We start from the raw sequence: 16,887 nt of genomic DNA, 5'->3' as shown, positions 1-16,887 counted from the left end.
TAATTTTAAAGCCCGCTTCACTGATGGCAGATGGGTACACAGAGCAAACATACACACAGAAACTGGCTGCAGATATTATCAAGGCTAGAAAAACTGACTCCAAGATTACACAGCCGAGCATTTTAAAGCAGGATCTCGTTGACCTGTCTGTGGTCGAAGAGCCCCATTTGGGATCCAATGTGCTTCCCTTGTCTGAGGAGGATAATGCTCAGGTAGCACGGTTATCTCTTCCAGATCCAGTGAAGCTCAACGCCCAGCGAGAACAGGATATGCAGAAGTTGGCACATGAAGAGTTGAGGAAAAGGGTAACTGCTGGCATAATTTCCACTAGAACTGGCGGAGACATTGACGACATAAGTCGCCTTCTCTTCGACGTGGACAATAAAGCAGACTATCGGGACGCCGGTCTGAGCATGGCCCTCGGCATGGTTCCCGTTAACAAGCTATACGAGATGAAGGAGAAGGTAGCCTCTGGACGGACAGCTGGCGCATACCTCGATCAGCGGGTGGACATTGATAGAAGCAAGAGCATAATCACAGGAGAGGCGCGTGTGATCAAGGCCCCAAATGAGGATAAGAAGGAGTCCAAGAATAGCCATGAGACGGAACCCGATGATGCCCTTAACTACATGCCCTTTCTTCCTATTCGACCGTACAGTCCGACTCACTTTGAACAGGTCAGAACAGACGAGAATGCCACAACAAAGCAGCTCATTCATAGCATTATTAACGGAATACCAGCAGAGTTGGCTACGTCGTTTGGTAAGGACTTCATTGCCAGCTTACGCTCTTCTTCTTTCTTGCAGCTGAGGCCAACAACGGAGATAGCACGGCTGATTTTGGCGTCAAGCGAGCCACAGGATGATGGCGTCGATGATAGTAATAATTCTGGTTTCACATCGGACAACTGCATTTATGGTAATTGCCTGTGCAAGTTCCTAGAAAAGCATGGGAAAGACAACATGCTCTCCTCTGCTAACTTCAAGATATCGGACCTGTCACGGCCACAGATTGAGGAGGAGGTCGATAACCTGCTCTTGAGTGGGAAGCTGAAGGCACTACAGTCGATTTCTCTGGGAGAAGCTATCGATTTACTAAAGGCAGAAATACATGCTCCATATAAGCATAAGAATACAGACGTGGAAATAGCCTATATGTCTTCTGAATTTGGCACAGCCGTTAGCAAGTACATTGAGGATTGTGAGAGGGCAATTGTTAACAGGCGTACTGAATTACATGCAGTATTTGAGGAGCACAAAGCAAACGAGGAGGAGCTCAAAAGGGTCTCTAAGGGCCACGCGTCTGACGCATACGTGAATCTCAATAAAAAAGGATATCAGCCATCAAATGATCTTACGGCACAACAGATGCAACGCATGATGAATCAGTATGACGCCGAGATAAGTAAGCAGATAGCAGAGGGCGCGGAGATCCCAGCGCGGGCCAGAAAGCCCACAACATTCCTCGACAAGGAGGAGTATGACCAGATAGCAGCCGTACAAAGGCTAGATAATTATGTTGCCGCTAAGGAGTGTGTATTAGATAATGAACACTTGCTATCGTTCTTCTCCAAGTACCACGAAGCAAATGTTGACAAGGACCTCGATCCAAGGATAGCGACCATGGCACTATATGAGATGGCCTCAACCCGCCTCTTCTTACACCCCCTGGCTCACAGAGAGCTGCAGGTAGCGCCTCTTATCGATGAGGTATTATCAGAACTGGATCTCGCCGTTACAGGAGACAACCCATTCAAGGTCTCAGAGCTGGAGTCCTACACTAATTTTCTTTCAGAAGGCGTCGCCCTTCCACTGGGAGACAACGGCACAACAGCACAGCTGGTGGAGGTCTGGGAGCAGCTGAAGATGCCCATCATGGAGCGGCTGGACCTTTTTGCAGTTTTATCCAGCAAAGACACTGATCTGGGCAAAATAGACAAAATGATTGATTTCTGGCGGAAGGAGAGTCTGCTGTGTAATGAGATAGAAGACAAAGTGCAGTTCATAAGTGATTTTTGCGAGCTTCTTGAGAAGTACAACAACAACACTGCAAGCATCCAGCAGTTGGAGGCCAGAAAGACACGGCTATGGAGCTGCTTCAGGGAGCTCCAAAGAGCCAGCACAGGACTGAGGAATCTGGCCGCAGACGCGAAGCACGAGGCAGGGATCCACATGACGTACTCTGGCCTCTCTATCGATAACTACATCAAACAAATAGACAAGATGATTGCAGATTGCAAAGCAAGCATGCCGTCTGCCCTATTTATTAACATATAGCAGAGCATGAGCGTGCCTAGGTGTAAAGACGCAGAGAAAGGCTGTCATGATATGCGCACTGGACAACCATCACGATCTTTTTCTAGCATGACACACCTTTCGCAATAGTACGCGAGATTAGTTCCGGGAAGTCCACACAGAACGCATGCTCTTCGGGGGCGTTGGGAGCACACTCGACAAATCTGAGCCACCCGACAGGAAGCAGCACCACGTTCGGAGGTTTCACAGGAGACACATTTTCCTTCACACGAAGAGCAGACGTGCCCCACGAAGCTTCCCGTGTATCCCCTGCAAACTTGTGGGTTGCTCATTTGTGTTGCTTGAGAACTGTTTGAGGCCACTAGATTGATCCCTACTATTTATGCACACTCGTACCTTGCGCAAGAAGTGGGTGGTGGAAGTCTCAAACGGAGCGAGGTGGATTTATAAAAATCTTTCAATATTAATTTAGAATCTGAGTCATTAAGAATGGGGTTCGCGATGCAGCGAATTAACCCCGAAGCCCTCAACAAGCACATCGCGGAGATCATCGAGCGCGCCACCAACGAGAAGCCTCGCAAGTTTCTGGAAACGGTGGAGCTGCAGGTCGGACTCAAGGGCTACGACCCGAAGAAGGATCCACGCTTCAACCTTCCCCTCGTCCTTCCCCACATAGCCAAGCAGAACCTGAAGCTCTGCGTCATTGCCGATGCTCGCGATGCCGATCGTGCCAAGAAGCTTGGCCTGAACTACGTAGAGATAGAGCATCTCCAGCAGTTCAACAAGGACGCCAAGCAGATCAAGAAGTTCGCTAAGTCCTACGACGTCTTCCTTGCGTCGAAGTCTCTTATCCGTCAGATCACGGTTTACGCCGGCCCAGGGTTCACGAAGGCAGGCCGCACCCCTCTGCCCCTTGCTCCCGATGAGGACCTGGAGCTGAAGGTTCTTGAGTGCAAGTCCACCATCAAGGTCCAGTTCAAGAAAGCTGTCGGACTAAACTGGCCCATCGGCAACGTCAAAATGCCGGCGTCCGAGATAGCTCAGAATATCATGACGACCCTCAACTTCCTCGCCACGCAACTCAAGAAGGGGTGGCAGAACATCAAGACCGTGTACATCAAGTCCACGATGGGCCCGTCTCACCGCATCTTCTAAGATCTTCTGAGAAGGTTCCCGGGGTTTTGCATCGATTTCGACCAAACTCTGTTTGGGAGGCTCTGCCGAGTAAATCACCCCGTCACCATGCGCAACTCCCGCTCTTGGTGGCCGCCAGACCCACTTCCGCGTGCCGCGTTCTCACCCGGTTCTTTCAAAATTAATAACAGGATTCCGCGGCATTGAGAATTCCGAAAGTAAAAAATGACGACTGTTACGGAGTATGGTAATAGCGACATGGTTGCGCTGGTTTTGCAGAAACCTTTCATTACCGCAACAGCTGACGAAATCACCAAGGTCTGGCGCGACCTGTGTGCGCAAGTTGTTTACAATTATAACGATAACTGCTCAACAGACATTCCGCCGTTTGCCGTCTTTTCATTCAATGCGAAAGGTAAACCAACGGCACGGTTCACTAAGACCTTTGTGCGAAATAACAACATTCGCTGTGAGACAGACGAGCATATGGTTCCTTCGGCAATAAGGCAAGTGTGCTACACGGACTTCTCCACAGCGTCCCGCCATGATGCGAAGACCCTTCTGCAGTTTGTTTTCCAGGAGCTAGGCGACGCTATACGCGTGAGGGCACAGCGGGTGAACCTGCAGCTCCCAGGCCTTGGGAATTTGGTCTTTGACCGCCGAACCAGGTGTTACAAGTTCAACATGCATCCATCCCTACCTCACAGAGAGCCGACTTATCGCCATCCGTGGCCGGAACCGAAAGATTCCAGCGAGACGATGGACGTGACAATGGCAACAACACGACCATACGACGCAACCGCAAAGGCCGCGGCACAGGGACCGTTTTCCCGTACAATGACTCCGCGGGCAAACAACGTTCTGACCAACGGGCGCCCGGGGTCCATGGGTTCTCTTGGCAACGTTCTTAATCACGAAAGCACAGTCAGACCAGTTAACAAGCAGCAGAAACCGTTCAGTCTTAACACACCATTCCGGGTTGATTCTTTGCCCCCATCCCAAAGACAGTCACGACAAGGCTCAAGACCGGGGACTCCTCGCGTTGATGAGAACACCCTCCTCATGCTGATGTCCAATAGAAACGACATGGGTATGTCTGTGCGAAGTTTTGGAGCCACCGATAGACCGGCCAGCACCGTCTCTAAAGGCGTCCACGAAGAAACGATGATGCAGGAACCCGCTCTGGGGGTCACGCTTGACAACACTGGCATGCTTCCACCAGCAATGTCTGACTCTGTGCCTGAGGTTTCACAGAAGCCCCTCTCGCGATCTGCAACCCAGCTCGTTGCCTCAGAGGTGAAGACTCCTCTCTCCGTCTCAGGGACCCGTCCACTAGGTGTAACTGCCGAGGAACTTTTCCGCACAAGGGCAGAAGAGTTCACGCGTGACTTTTGTAAGACATTCAAGCCACCTGTTCGGTCACACTTAGAGTATGGCCCGGTATATGAGCGGATTCTCCACGATGAGCTGGACAAGGCGCGGGATGCATATATTAATTCTCGCGTCCACGGCACCCCATCGACCGCTTCTGTTACAAGGCCGTTCCGTGGACTGATTTGCTTTAGTTGTGCCGCCAAGAAGGAGATGGAGGCAAAGCGTAAGGCTAACGCAGAGCGTATTGCCCGTGAAAAGAAGGAGTTCACAGAGCAGGCTTTGCGCCAAGCAGAAGAGGCGCGCCGCGAGGAGGAGGCAAGGAAGCGGGCTGCTTACGAACGCGACAGATCGCACTACGAATACAATAAAGATCAAGCAGACAGGCTTTACGATGCATACAAGCGGTGGCGCCGTGCTGGCCACAACCTCTCTGAAGGAAGCATTCAGCCGATGCCTGTTTTGTTCGATAACGATCCGGAGCTTGAGAGGAAGAGACGCGAGGCTGCCGAGCAGAGCATGCAAGACTTTATCAGAGACTTCACGGCTAAGCAGCAGGCAAAGGAAAGCGAGAAGAAGCGCAGCCGCCTTGAGGACATCGAGTATGCCAAGGCTCTTCAGGAAGAGGAGGCTCTGCGGCGAGAGTTTGATAAGGCCTCTGAGGAGGCTAAGAAGAGACTGCAGAAGGAGCTTCTGGACCGTCAGCTGGCTGAGTACAACCTTCCCGAATTTGCTAATGCTCGCATACCGGACTACTATGACATGGGCTCGGCCCTTCCACCGGAGGACATCGAGGCTATCCTTGCCCGTAAGCGCAGGGAAGCAGAGGACGTTAGAGACACAGCTCTGCGTGATGCTACGGCAAAGCGGATGCGTGATAAGCTTCAGCGCGCCAAAGAGGAGGCTGACGACATGGCTGCATACCTCAAAGACTTAGAGGACGCAGCAAACGAGAGACGATGTCGTGCAGAGCACGAGCGTGCTGTGAGAGAGCAGATGCTCAAGGACATGGAGGCGCAGATTGCAGAGAAGAACAGGCGAAAGCTCCAGGAGAAACTCGATGCGATGCGCCCACCAAGCCGCGAGTGCTTCCGCTCTGAGGAGGACGAGCCGACATGCCCGTGCGACTGCTGCGGAAAGCGGGTGAAGGTCTCGCAGCTGTTAGCCCTCTAATTTGTGCAAGTGAACCATTTACAGCTAATAGAGGGACGTGCGGCGCATTATCCTGAGGAACTCCTCCTCGTTGATCTCGCCGTCGCCGTCGCGATCTGCCTCGTCGATCATTTCCTGGATCTCCTCGTCAGTAAGGTTCTCTCCCAGCTCCTTGGCGACCTTTTTCAGGTTTTTGAACGAGATCTTTCCGGTGTCGTCCTCATCAAAAAGCCTGAAAGCCTTGAGGATCTCCTCTCGCGAGTCGCGCTCCGCCATCTTGGCAGTCATTATCCTGAAGAAATCGTTAAGGTCAATCATCCCAGAGCCAGACGTATCCACCTCTGCGATCATTCTCTTCAACTCCTCCCGCTTGGGTTCAAATCCAAGGGCTCTCATCGCCACTTTGAGCTCCTTGACGTCTATTCGGCCGGAGCCATCGGAGTCGAAGAGGTCGAAGGCCTCCCGAATCTCGTGCTTCTGCTCTTCTGTCAAGTCAGGCTCTGTAGATCGAGCGTTTGGTTTGCGTGCCATAGGAGATTTTGGACTGCCAAAATTTGTGGGATAACATACTAAATGTCTAATATTTTAATAAAAATGGCCAAAAGTTTAGTAGGGCATAGCAAACACTTCCGACCTCATGTCAAGCAGCGGACGGTGGGCCTTGAGTCCATACGACAGGAGGCACACGGCAAGTGACTTCTATAGTGAGCACCCTGGAAGATCGCAGACAGCCGGGCGACAGAGGCACGCAAGTGGGATCACCCGTTACCCAGCCGATCGCTCCTTTGAGCCCAGCCCAGGCCACAGAGGTACACACCATAGCCATGGGCAGTATAGCATGCCCGATGGTTATGGCTCCAACCGTCACAGGGACTACCACGCAGATTCTGTCTCACTCAGCAGATCTAGGTCAAGATCAAAATCTAGGGACAGAGATTACGACGATTACGGGCGAAGCATTTACTCGAGCCATCACAGCTCTCGTCATAGCAGTCATTCGGGAAGCTTAGCGAACAGCCAAGCATACAGCCACAATGAGGATAGACGCAGAGATAGATCTAAAAGTGGGGGCAGGGACCGTGAACGAAGCTATCATCGTGACCACGGCCACGATTATGATTATGAACGCAGTCGCAGTCGTGACAGAAATCATACTCGATCTCACGAGCGCGAGGCCGACCACAGAAGGCGGCGCGTCGATGAGAGTGAGCACAGCAACACTAGCTCCAGGTCACGGTCAGATAGCGGTGCTGAACATAGCTACAGCAGCCATACTGGTTCGGAGATCTATGATAGCCGAGCCAGACGTAGGAGACGTGACTCTCTGCAGAACGAGAGGGGCAGGGGTGACCGCGCGGAGCGTAGCAGAACCGGGGGGAAAAGCATCAAGGCCTACCACATTGATTCTAAATACGGTCCACTGACAGACCCAGAGGATATCTCCAAGATGGTGGCATTTTTGCTGATTTTAGGCGCTACATTCACACTGGTTGCCTACATTTTGATAATATTGGTTGGCCGAGGCGGGTGGCGTTCACCAAACTTTTGGTTTGAGCTGCTATTCTATCTCTTTATCCTTATTTCTGTCCTCCTCTACGCTTTTAACATCCAGCGAGTCGTGGACTTTTTGTCTAATAATTTCCCATTTGTGACGTCTCGTAAAGGGTATGCATCGCTTCTGATGTTTTTGGCTCTCCGTAGCTGGCCCAGGACATGGCCTGTAGACGTCACGGACCAAATTGTGGTGCACATCGTAGGGAACGCGTTTTCTCTCGCGGGTCTGGTTGTTGCCTTTTCTCTCTACTTTGTCAAATAAGTCTATGTGCATCTGGAGTACCGATGTGAATTTATTTGTTGGGTATTCTGTTCAAAACATCAACAGGTCAGTATGTAACAGTGCAAACGATTTTGAAAGATCCTTGATTTTTAGCTTTAAAAATGCCCATAACTATTTCCACTGTGCTGCGCAACAAGGACTGCAATAAGGATACTGCCTTCACTGCTGCAGAGCGAGAGGCTCACCACATTGTTGCGCGCCTTCCAGCAAGAGTGGAGACGATTGAGCAGCAAATCAGCAGATGCCGCGCACAATTTGATGTTCTCACCACGCCCACCGAAAAGTGGCTCTACTTGACCCGTCTTCAGGAGGTTAATGAAACCCTTTTCTCTGGATTTTGTTTGAAGTATCTGAAGGAGGTTCTCCCCATCGTCTACACCCCTACAGTGGGCACTGCCTGCTCCAACTACTCACTTCTCTGGCAGGGCTATCCTCGCGGCTTCTATCTGAACCGCACCCATCTCGGCAAAGTCAAGCAGATCTTTGACCAATGGCCCTATAGCCCACGCATCATCGTTGCGACCGATGGAACACGCATTCTTGGGTTAGGAGATTTGGGAACGGGTGGCCACCAGATTTGTGTCGGGAAGCTTACCCTCTATTCATTGGGCGGGGGATTTGCACCGGAGCATACACTGCCGATTTCCTTTGACTTTGGGTGTAACACGGACAAGATCAGAGAAGATCCTCATTATCTCGGCATCCCAGAGAAGCGGAACAAGGACGACACGTACTACGGGATAATCAAGGAGACGATTGAGGCCGTGCACTCCAAGTGGCCAGACTGCATCTTCCAATTCGAAGATTTCTCTAATGACACTGCCTTTACACTGCTAAAGAAGCACCGCGATGCTGGCCCTGTGTTCAACGACGATATTCAGGGCACAGGCTGTATTGCTGCAGCCACCATTGCTGCAGGACTCCGTGCTATTTCTCTGAAGATGAATAGGACAGCCAAAGCGTCAGAACAGGTGTATGTTATGTTCGGTGCTGGAGCCGGCGGAATTGGTGTCGCAGATAACATAGCGTCTCTCTCGGTAAGTGAGGGATACACGCTTGAACAGGCCCGCAAGCAGTTCTACGTGATAGATTCCCAGGGGTTGCTGACAGCAGATAGAGATGACTTTGTGAATGGGACTATGCCCGGACATAAGCTTCCGTATGTGCGTCACGACCTTTCTATCAAGGGCCACACAACTTTGCTGAGTGTCATCAAGGCAGTCAAGCCCACGTGCCTTCTAGGGCTCTCGACAGTGGGGAAATCCTTCACACGTGAGATTCTTGAGACAATGTGTGAGGGCCTCCCAACTGGCCAGCCGCCAATCGTTCTTGCGCTTTCTAACCCTACTGAGAAGTGTGAGTGCACTTTTGCAGAGTGCATGGAGTACACCAACAACACTGCATACTATGCATCTGGCAGCCCTATGCCGAGCCTCACACTTCCGAACGGTACCACAATCCAGCCTGCGCAGTGCAACAACTTCTATGTCTTCCCAGGGATCGGCTTGGGGGCATATGTCTGTAGGGCAAAGAAGATCACTGACGAGATGATTACCGGGGTTTCTGGGGCTCTAGCGCAAATGGTCCCAGAAGAAAAGCTCCGCAGAGGCGAGCTTCTTCCAGATTTGGATGAAATCCGCGAGATTTCGTGCCAGTGCGCCCTTGGACTTATCCGTATCGCCGAAAAGCAGGGACAGTCCCGTCGCATACTTCCGTCCTCTGACACTGAGCTGCTAGCCCAGCTGAGGGATACCCAGTGGTCTCCTAAGTATTGAATGTGCACTGGGCGCCGTTTAAGTGAATTCATTGTCACAGGCAGGGATTAACGGGTCAACATCTTGTTGACCTCTCGCTCATTCAGGGTTTACTAGAAGAAGAGGGACATCGTGAGGTGGCAGTAATACCAACACGGACCCCCTTGCTTAGGCCGCTGAGAAGCCATCTAATAGTTTGTACAATAAAACATTTGATTGGACAATTGTTCTATTTACAAATACTTTCCTAGCAGAACTTTAAAATTTGGGCAAGGTCTTGCTACTTACTTGTCACTGCCTTCGTTTGCTGCATAGACAACCTCCCGCGGTATTTTGAGCGTTGCAATGAATACTCTTTTGTCGTACGTTGTCGCGGTTGCAGATGAATACTATTTATTCGAGGTTAACTCTAAGGCCTCCAATGTCCAAAAAGACACAGAGAGGCAGTACAAACGCCCGGCACTCTTTAACACGATTTCTCATGGCTCTCACGTAAGTAATAAGTGTTATGAGGGCCTGTATATCTTGTTAAACTATCTTCACCACATTGTCAACTTCTTAATATTCTTAATACTTGTACAATATTTGGGGATACAAATGGTCAATATTTTTGGCATCCTGTACTGTTTTCAAGAGATTGTCATATTGGCGCCCGTTTATGCGATGTCACGCGTTGCACACGTTTCCCTAACACAGCTGGTTCAGCAGGATAAAGCACTGAGTTTTGTTGCTTACGCATGGGCATACATATTGCTTAGTCTTTTCATGACCCTTTCAGTAGCATTCTTGTGCACCTTACTTCAAAACACCCTCATCACTCGCTTGCTTGGGGACTTGGCGCCCTGGTGCATGCGTGCCTACACGGTCTCCACCTGGATCAATGCAACCATCGTTACCATATCGACCTGCATGCAACACATTCTCATGGCCGAGGAGAGATCAGTCATCTTGCTAGGGGCACTTGCTGCCAGAGAGTTCACTAAGTTGCTTGTGTTCATGGTGTCTATCTTCTACCTGAGCATGCCGATGGTCCGCAAGGCCAGCTACTGGACAGGAGAGTTCAATGAATCTGTCAAGCTCCCAACCAGTGAGTTCTACCACGAGGGAATGTTGTATTCAACTAAACCACACAGTGTGTCAACTGCAACGACCATCCAGGAGCTTATTTCGCTACTTAGCCCGCACAACATTCCACAGGTGAGTAAGGAGTCATCCAAATCACTGGTTATGAGGGTGCATTTGTACAGCTACCACCTTAGCATTCTATTATCGAGCTGCATGTTCATAGTCATCGCCGCCTGCTTGGTCGCCTGCAGAACACGAGAGATGGGATGGGCAAACCACAAGAGGGATCCTATTGCCGTCTCGTGCATTCCATTTGCCTACGGCCTCCTAGTTCTTCTGACTGACAAGAGAGGCCTTGCAGAGATCGTGAAGCACTTTCTGGTTTCGTGGATACCTGTCTACCTGGACCGAATCAGCATCTTAGTGCCCCTGCTCACCATGTGCGTATTTTCTAGACTACAGATAATGGCCACCGAACGCTCTACACTTAAAATAATGCAATTAACGCTTTTCCGCTTTTTGTATGACACATTCAACTCGCTAAGCATCTCCATTGTGGATTTGTTTACGGCTGCAATAGTAAGAGCACACGCTGAACGCGCTTACAAAAAGGAGGTGCTCATCAAGCGGCACGTCGTGTTCCTGTGCATTGCATGTTCTGCAGTGTCCTATCCAGTAATGGCTAAATTGAACGGACTTGTACCTATTTTCAAGCAATTTAACTATAAGTGGCTCACTCAGATAGAAAAGTTGTGGATAGATAGCATTTATAATGACTCTGGCACCTCAATAGTGCGCTATGTTAGTAATCTCTTCATAGGTGCACATATTCTATTGGTAACACACCTATTGATGGACCAAAAGACTATAAGCATATACCTTCTGTCACTCGGTCGCTTTTTCTTCTGCTCTATGCTCACCTTTTCCGCAAGTAGGAGCCCGAGGTTTAAGTTTTCTCTTATCCAGGAATTGGGGGTATATAACGTCATCACGTCACTAATTAGCGTATTGGGCTTGGTTTTAAGCTCGTCCAAGTACAACATTTCATGACTCCGGGCTCACGGTGTCCAAGTGCCTTTGTGATTTTAAAACTATGAAGGCCGAGAGCCTGCCGATCCGCCTGGCTGCGGAAAAGAAGCTTGTTGTGGCGCTCGGGAACACCATGAAGTGTCTCCAGGACACTTCAAGGAGTTTTGGTGCGCTTGCAAGGGCACTCCACTGCATGGCTTCCACAGAACCGTTGGACTACAGATCTTTAGCACTGAATGGCGCAGCTAATGCCCGTCACTTTGAGGATCTCTTTAGTGAGGTAGCAATTAGTTTGAATGCCGGGAGACTTGCATTCTTACAAATCTCAAAGTCAGTGATTAAGCGCGCCATGGCTGGATTTAAGACTGCCACAAAATTACACGGCACAGCGTCAGCAGAGCAAGCCAGCGAGATCATATCGACATGCACAGACTTCGAGGAGGAGCACATCCGGGCTCTTCGATCATGCTTTGAAGGCCTGGCACGCCTGGCTAAAGCCACTGGGCAATCTGCTCTATCGGCAGAATATCTGACAATTGCATCTGGTTTCCGGCCCGAGTCGGCCAAAGCGATTACGCTAAATCGGTATAGAGGCCTCGTCGGGGAGGCCAACACAGTTAACAGAGCAAACACTCTCATTCTCGATCGGCCTTCTGAAAAGCATGACGAGAGCATCATGAGCACGGGGGAGTACATATTCAACTCGCAGGATCGGGGCAAGAAATACCAAGCGAGCAGCGCCACTGGAGTCAACACCGATCTACGCCAGAATCAGCATCTATCAGCAGGACACCGAGCTCGCGTGTTTCAGGTACCGACTTAGTAATATTGGTAACGGTAAGGTATGGTCACTATTGCTTTAGCCAACGGGTGTCCTGTCTTCCATAGCTTGCTATCAGTATCCCGATTTGCCCCCGAATGACGTAAGAGTTTCTTCACAAAGGTGGGGCTCCCTACAATCGTGATAGTGGCACATGATGCATGTCTTCTCTATTTTTGTTCGTGAGCAGGACAACGCCCAGAAATCCAGGTCTACTACATGCTATCTTGTAAGATAGAGTGAATATTTCTCTCTTGCCGCTGAATTCCCCCTAATACATGGACTAGATGGCCCTCTAATGTAGCTGCATATCATTACTCTTCACTTCGATTGCATACTTGCATCGATCAAAATTCTTTCCGGAGCTAGTGTGGGAATCTGAGGCAAAGCCAAAATACTAGCCAAAGATAGGGATGATCGTGTATCTCTGGCTGGCTAGTTTTGTTGCCATAACAGCCCAAATAGGCAACATTGATAACCAATTTTACGTTACCTTCCAAGAGGCCATGAACATGTCTCAGGTGCAGCCCAGCAAGATAGCAGAAATAACTCTGGATGGAGTACGGCTTGCCAGTGGCGTGACAGTGGTATTGGCCCAGTCACTGAGCTTCACGGGTGATATCCCAGCTGGAAAGGTCACAGCCCCAATGCTCTTACAGACCATAGTAGGCAACAAGGTTCCCACAGACCAATTTACACTCACCTATCTGAGGGGAAATGCTCTCAAATCCCTTCTAGAGGCGTATATGGCTAGCTCTGTGTGCTCATCTTTGCCTGACAACGGGGTGTTCCCCCAGATAGCCGGCGCCATATTCACTCACAACGTCTCGAGATGTGAAGTGACGGAGATCAGAATTTGCAGGCGCTGGGTTCTCTCGGATCCATCGTGCCAGGAGTGGACCGTCCTGGACCCACAGGAGCAGATATTCCTGGCGGTAGAGGTGTCCATGTATGCCAACCCTGTCATCGCGGGGATCTTTCAGGTCAATAGTGCGCAAAATGTAAGCATCAATTTGATTTCTGGAGCGCTTCGCTACTTCAGACAGTATAATGGAACAGTGGTGAAGCAAGAGTCGTTCCAGGACATTATCTCGGGGGTGCACCAATCAGGGCAGACCAATTCACAAATGTTCGCTCTACCAATCTTTATTCTCATCCTCGTCTTTATCAATGTTATTATCTGCTGCATCAAACCGAAGGCCGTTGGGAAGAAAGAAACAAGCCCTCGAAAGTACGATTCCGGCTTCAAGAAAGATAAAGGTGCCGGGCAGCCGCAAGTTCTGAACCAGGAAATGAGCCGCAGAGACATGCTTGACTACATGCGCTTCAAGAACTCTGAGGTGGAGCAACTTATGCAACTTTAGACTAACACGTCCAGCAGATCCCAAAGACAGGAAAATACAGCTATAGCTCTCTTGCAGTATCCTACAGCATCGCTTACTCTTCATCTTTCAGAGTGCATCGGACAGACGAGTACGTGAGTGCAGTAAATCTTGCTCTAAAATTTTATTAACTGGGCTAATGCCACTAGATCCACAGGTAGCAGAATCCCTTTCAGTGGGCCCAACGGCCGAAAGATTCAAGGCACTAGAGAAATTTATTGGGATGCTTAAGTCGGGCGAAACAGTGGCCCCAGATAATGTTTCTGTGTTTGTCGACGCCTTAACGGGAAACTTCGATGATACAAATTTCAAAGTTGTTACATACTCATTGGAGGCTGTACAGATAATCTTATCGCGTAACACAGCCTTCTTGACCAAGACTTACGGCCAGAGACTCCTATCCTCTACCCTAGACAAATTTGGCCATGTGCGGCCAAGCGTCAAAGAGTGTGCATACAGTCTTGCATATTTTCTGATGAAGAGCACGGTTGTGTCCGATTTCGATATCAACCTTGGGGTTTGCATGACTGCACTGGCACACAAGAACGCGGGCGTTCGAGAGACGACCATTCAGCTGCTGTCTACTATTCTCCTGGAGCTTGGAAAGCCTGACGTAAAGGCACTGGCAAAGGTCGTTCCTCGATTTACAGAGTTGACGAAGGATAGTTCCCCTGTTGTTCGGTCACAGGCGACGGTAGCACTTGCAAATTTGACAGAAGAGTATCCAGACAGCCTAGCACGACTGGCAGGTCAGTCGGGGGGAGATAAAGACAAGGAGTCGCGAGACCACGGCATACAGAAGCCAACCAGCAGTGGCGTAAACAGAAGCGGAGTGAGGCGCGAGACCAGTGCTTCCAACATCCCTGGGAGATCTGGTATTGGAGGCACAGGAGGGTCAATACCATCGGCCACAGACACAGCCATCAGCTTATTTCCGCCCCCGTCAACCCAAGATCCAGACGGACAATCAAACCCTCTTTCTATTGTTCCACCGACACAGCAAGCTTCGTACTATCCCTATCGGCCACTCTATTCTTATGATCTCCTTTTTTCGCCCAATTCACTTGTGTCTGCTGGCACAGATCTTACTCAGAAGAAGTTTCACAGCATCCTACGGCTCGAGGAGCAAAAAATGGTAGATGAGCTGAACGCCATCTTCTCTGTATTCTCTGCAAACCTTAAGAATGAAGCAAATTGGACCATACAACTGGACACGGTGAAAGCCCTAATATCTTTGATAATTATTGACTCAGAAGCAGGTGTAACGCTCAGCACGCAGATATTTGCACAGACATTCACTGATTTTCTTTCACAAAACCTCGCACAGATAGTCGCGTGTGTCATGTCTCGACGAAGCATACTATCTCGAGAGATGTGCATCTTCCTTGAGTTATATGCCCAGAGGTACGGCACGTATGGCACCCGTTTTGTAGTAGATCTGATAGACCCACTTATTAGACTCTTGAACCAAAAGGGTGCCTGTTATGAGACATCCGCTGACGCTACCATGCGGGCAATCATTGTATACTGCAATCCAAAAATGGCACTTGCTAGACTTGTGAAGCACGGGCAGGCAGATAAGTCATCGCACGTACGGGCACACGTAATAGAGTATATCTTGCTACTATTTATTTCAGCGTGCCTGCATTCAGAAGGGTATCTAGCCGGAAGAGGGTTCTGTTCTGAGATAGACTTCTGGTTGCGACACGAGGCAGATATAATTCAACTTTTTTGCAAGTTGGCAGACGACGCGCTACAGCGCACACGGATCACAGCTAAGTGTGCCTTGCTGGTGATGCGGATCTTACGGCTGAGCTTTTGGTCGAAATCGTCTCAGCTTCTAGGCTCCAAGGCACCGAAAATAGAGGCATCTGTACGAGAAACCTGTCTTAGCTATTACTATATCTCTGGGAAAACCCACAAAACTAAACGTGTACCGCTAGCATCAGATGACTTTTTAATGGAGTGGCTCCGGTCAGCTAGTCGTTTCGCTTATGTCAAATGTATGGATATAGATTTCAATTGGAAGGTCTTATTGATTGAGACTATCGACAAGTTCATAGGCTGGAGCTCTGTGGGAGGACTTCCAAGTGGCTTCACCGACGCCTTGGGTTGCCAAGATGTAGCAGTAGAGCAGGTGTCCAGCACATCCACTGGAGCGCTACCACACGCGTCAAGCTCGCAGCAAAGCTCGAGGATATCGCGCAAAACGCCAATCAGTGCTACTGCATCTTCAGAGCGGGGAAAGACAGTGTCTGCTACGGCACGGCCAGAGCACAACGGTCCTGTGCACACTGCAGCAAAACAAGCTAGTACCATAGCATACGATGACCTAGACGACGTAGATGAGCTGGTAACGAACACTCAGACAGCAACGCGTCTTAATGGGATCTTGAGCAATTTAGCGTTAAGCACTCAACCAGACAATGTGCTTCTGAGCCTTATGAAGCAGTGGACTAACAGTTTTCCAGAGCTACAATCTGAGCTAAGAAGGTCTTATGCACAGGCTATATTGGTGCTGCTGGACCTAACCAAGCATTCGTCTCTTGCCGTAAGGCTAGAGGCACTTGGCATAATCAGACTGATCGTTGTTTCTGACGGGGCGCTACTCGAAGACATCCTAGACGTGTTTCTTCTACCCATATTAGAGATCTACAAGGATCCTGAATTGATCGTAAGACGTGCTGCCGACGCGGTCCTTCTCCTCCTACCAACCGTCCTTCCAGTGCGAAATGTATTCAAGGGATACTCCTCTATTGTCAATACTGCAGCCGACGTGGTCCTGCACGGAAGTTTGCGGCTCCTTGCCAAGACTAGCCACTTTTACAAAGATAACGCACTTCTGCTTGAAGATATCGATAGCGTGTTTCCTGGTCTGATGCGAGCCTTTTCAAATGAAAACCCAGACATCAGAAAGGCAGTTGTTTATTGCTTGGTGGACCTGTATTACCTGGTTGGGGAAGACTTCACTCCATACCTCAACAGGCTCAGCGCCAGCCAACTGAAGCTCGTGACGATTTATGTGGTAAAGATGTCAGAAAAACGTGCAAAGCAGGGATGTTGAGGGCCGTGCCAGGGGCTTAAAGAA

At 49.8% G+C, this 16,887-nt stretch overlaps 11 protein-coding genes across 11 annotated transcripts; 9 read left to right on the top strand and 2 right to left on the bottom strand.

The window, feature by feature from the left end:
* Window positions 1-23: 23 nt before the first annotated feature.
* On the top strand, window positions 24-2,276 carry GL50803_0042008 (uncharacterized protein; the record flags this gene model as incomplete). Its single annotated transcript, XM_001707520.1, has 1 exon — window positions 24-2,276. One exon carries the CDS (start codon window positions 24-26, stop codon window positions 2,274-2,276), a length of 2,253 nt encoding a protein of 750 aa, XP_001707572.1.
* A 44-nt stretch (window positions 2,277-2,320) lies between these two features.
* GL50803_0032531 (PHF5-like protein) lies at window positions 2,321-2,587 on the bottom strand (the record flags this gene model as incomplete). The annotated part of the gene is made up of 1 exon (XM_001707521.1): window positions 2,321-2,587. The coding sequence occupies one exon, from the start codon at window positions 2,585-2,587 to the stop codon at window positions 2,321-2,323; it is 267 nt and encodes an 88-aa protein (XP_001707573.1).
* Window positions 2,588-2,756: 169 nt separating this feature from the next.
* Window positions 2,757-3,410, top strand: GL50803_001345 (Ribosomal protein L10a; the record flags this gene model as incomplete). Its single annotated transcript, XM_001707523.2, has 1 exon — window positions 2,757-3,410. One exon carries the CDS (start codon window positions 2,757-2,759, stop codon window positions 3,408-3,410), a length of 654 nt encoding a protein of 217 aa, XP_001707575.2.
* A 204-nt stretch (window positions 3,411-3,614) lies between these two features.
* On the top strand, window positions 3,615-5,933 carry GL50803_0016648 (uncharacterized protein; the record flags this gene model as incomplete). Its single annotated transcript, XM_001707524.1, has 1 exon — window positions 3,615-5,933. One exon carries the CDS (start codon window positions 3,615-3,617, stop codon window positions 5,931-5,933), a length of 2,319 nt encoding a protein of 772 aa, XP_001707576.1.
* A 24-nt stretch (window positions 5,934-5,957) lies between these two features.
* Window positions 5,958-6,443, bottom strand: GL50803_006744 (Centrin; the record flags this gene model as incomplete). Its single annotated transcript, XM_001707525.1, has 1 exon — window positions 5,958-6,443. One exon carries the CDS (start codon window positions 6,441-6,443, stop codon window positions 5,958-5,960), a length of 486 nt encoding a protein of 161 aa, XP_001707577.1.
* Window positions 6,444-6,549: 106 nt separating this feature from the next.
* GL50803_0088888 (uncharacterized protein) lies at window positions 6,550-7,728 on the top strand (the record flags this gene model as incomplete). The annotated part of the gene is made up of 1 exon (XM_001707526.1): window positions 6,550-7,728. The coding sequence occupies one exon, from the start codon at window positions 6,550-6,552 to the stop codon at window positions 7,726-7,728; it is 1,179 nt and encodes a 392-aa protein (XP_001707578.1).
* A 122-nt stretch (window positions 7,729-7,850) lies between these two features.
* On the top strand, window positions 7,851-9,524 carry GL50803_0014285 (malate dehydrogenase; the record flags this gene model as incomplete). The annotated part of the gene is made up of 1 exon (XM_001707529.1): window positions 7,851-9,524. The coding sequence occupies one exon, from the start codon at window positions 7,851-7,853 to the stop codon at window positions 9,522-9,524; it is 1,674 nt and encodes a 557-aa protein (XP_001707581.1).
* Window positions 9,525-9,848: 324 nt separating this feature from the next.
* On the top strand, window positions 9,849-11,618 carry GL50803_0014284 (Hypothetical protein with antisense transcription; the record flags this gene model as incomplete). Its single annotated transcript, XM_001707530.1, has 1 exon — window positions 9,849-11,618. The coding sequence occupies one exon, from the start codon at window positions 9,849-9,851 to the stop codon at window positions 11,616-11,618; it is 1,770 nt and encodes a 589-aa protein (XP_001707582.1).
* A 43-nt stretch (window positions 11,619-11,661) lies between these two features.
* On the top strand, window positions 11,662-12,420 carry GL50803_0016647 (uncharacterized protein; the record flags this gene model as incomplete). Its single annotated transcript, XM_038045878.1, has 1 exon — window positions 11,662-12,420. The coding sequence occupies one exon, from the start codon at window positions 11,662-11,664 to the stop codon at window positions 12,418-12,420; it is 759 nt and encodes a 252-aa protein (XP_037902347.1).
* Window positions 12,421-12,830: 410 nt separating this feature from the next.
* On the top strand, window positions 12,831-13,781 carry GL50803_006736 (uncharacterized protein; the record flags this gene model as incomplete). The annotated part of the gene is made up of 1 exon (XM_001707531.1): window positions 12,831-13,781. The coding sequence occupies one exon, from the start codon at window positions 12,831-12,833 to the stop codon at window positions 13,779-13,781; it is 951 nt and encodes a 316-aa protein (XP_001707583.1).
* Window positions 13,782-13,938: 157 nt separating this feature from the next.
* On the top strand, window positions 13,939-16,863 carry GL50803_006735 (CLASP N terminal domain-containing protein; the record flags this gene model as incomplete). The annotated part of the gene is made up of 1 exon (XM_001707533.1): window positions 13,939-16,863. One exon carries the CDS (start codon window positions 13,939-13,941, stop codon window positions 16,861-16,863), a length of 2,925 nt encoding a protein of 974 aa, XP_001707585.1.
* Window positions 16,864-16,887: the final 24 nt, after the last annotated feature.

This window comes from Giardia intestinalis, chromosome 5 (genome assembly GCF_000002435.2).
Source record: "Giardia intestinalis strain WB C6 chromosome 5, whole genome shotgun sequence".
NCBI lineage: Eukaryota > Fornicata > Diplomonadida > Hexamitidae > Giardia > Giardia duodenalis.
Note: the sequence above shows the minus strand (reverse complement) of the source record. Positions and strands in the feature narration are given on the sequence as shown.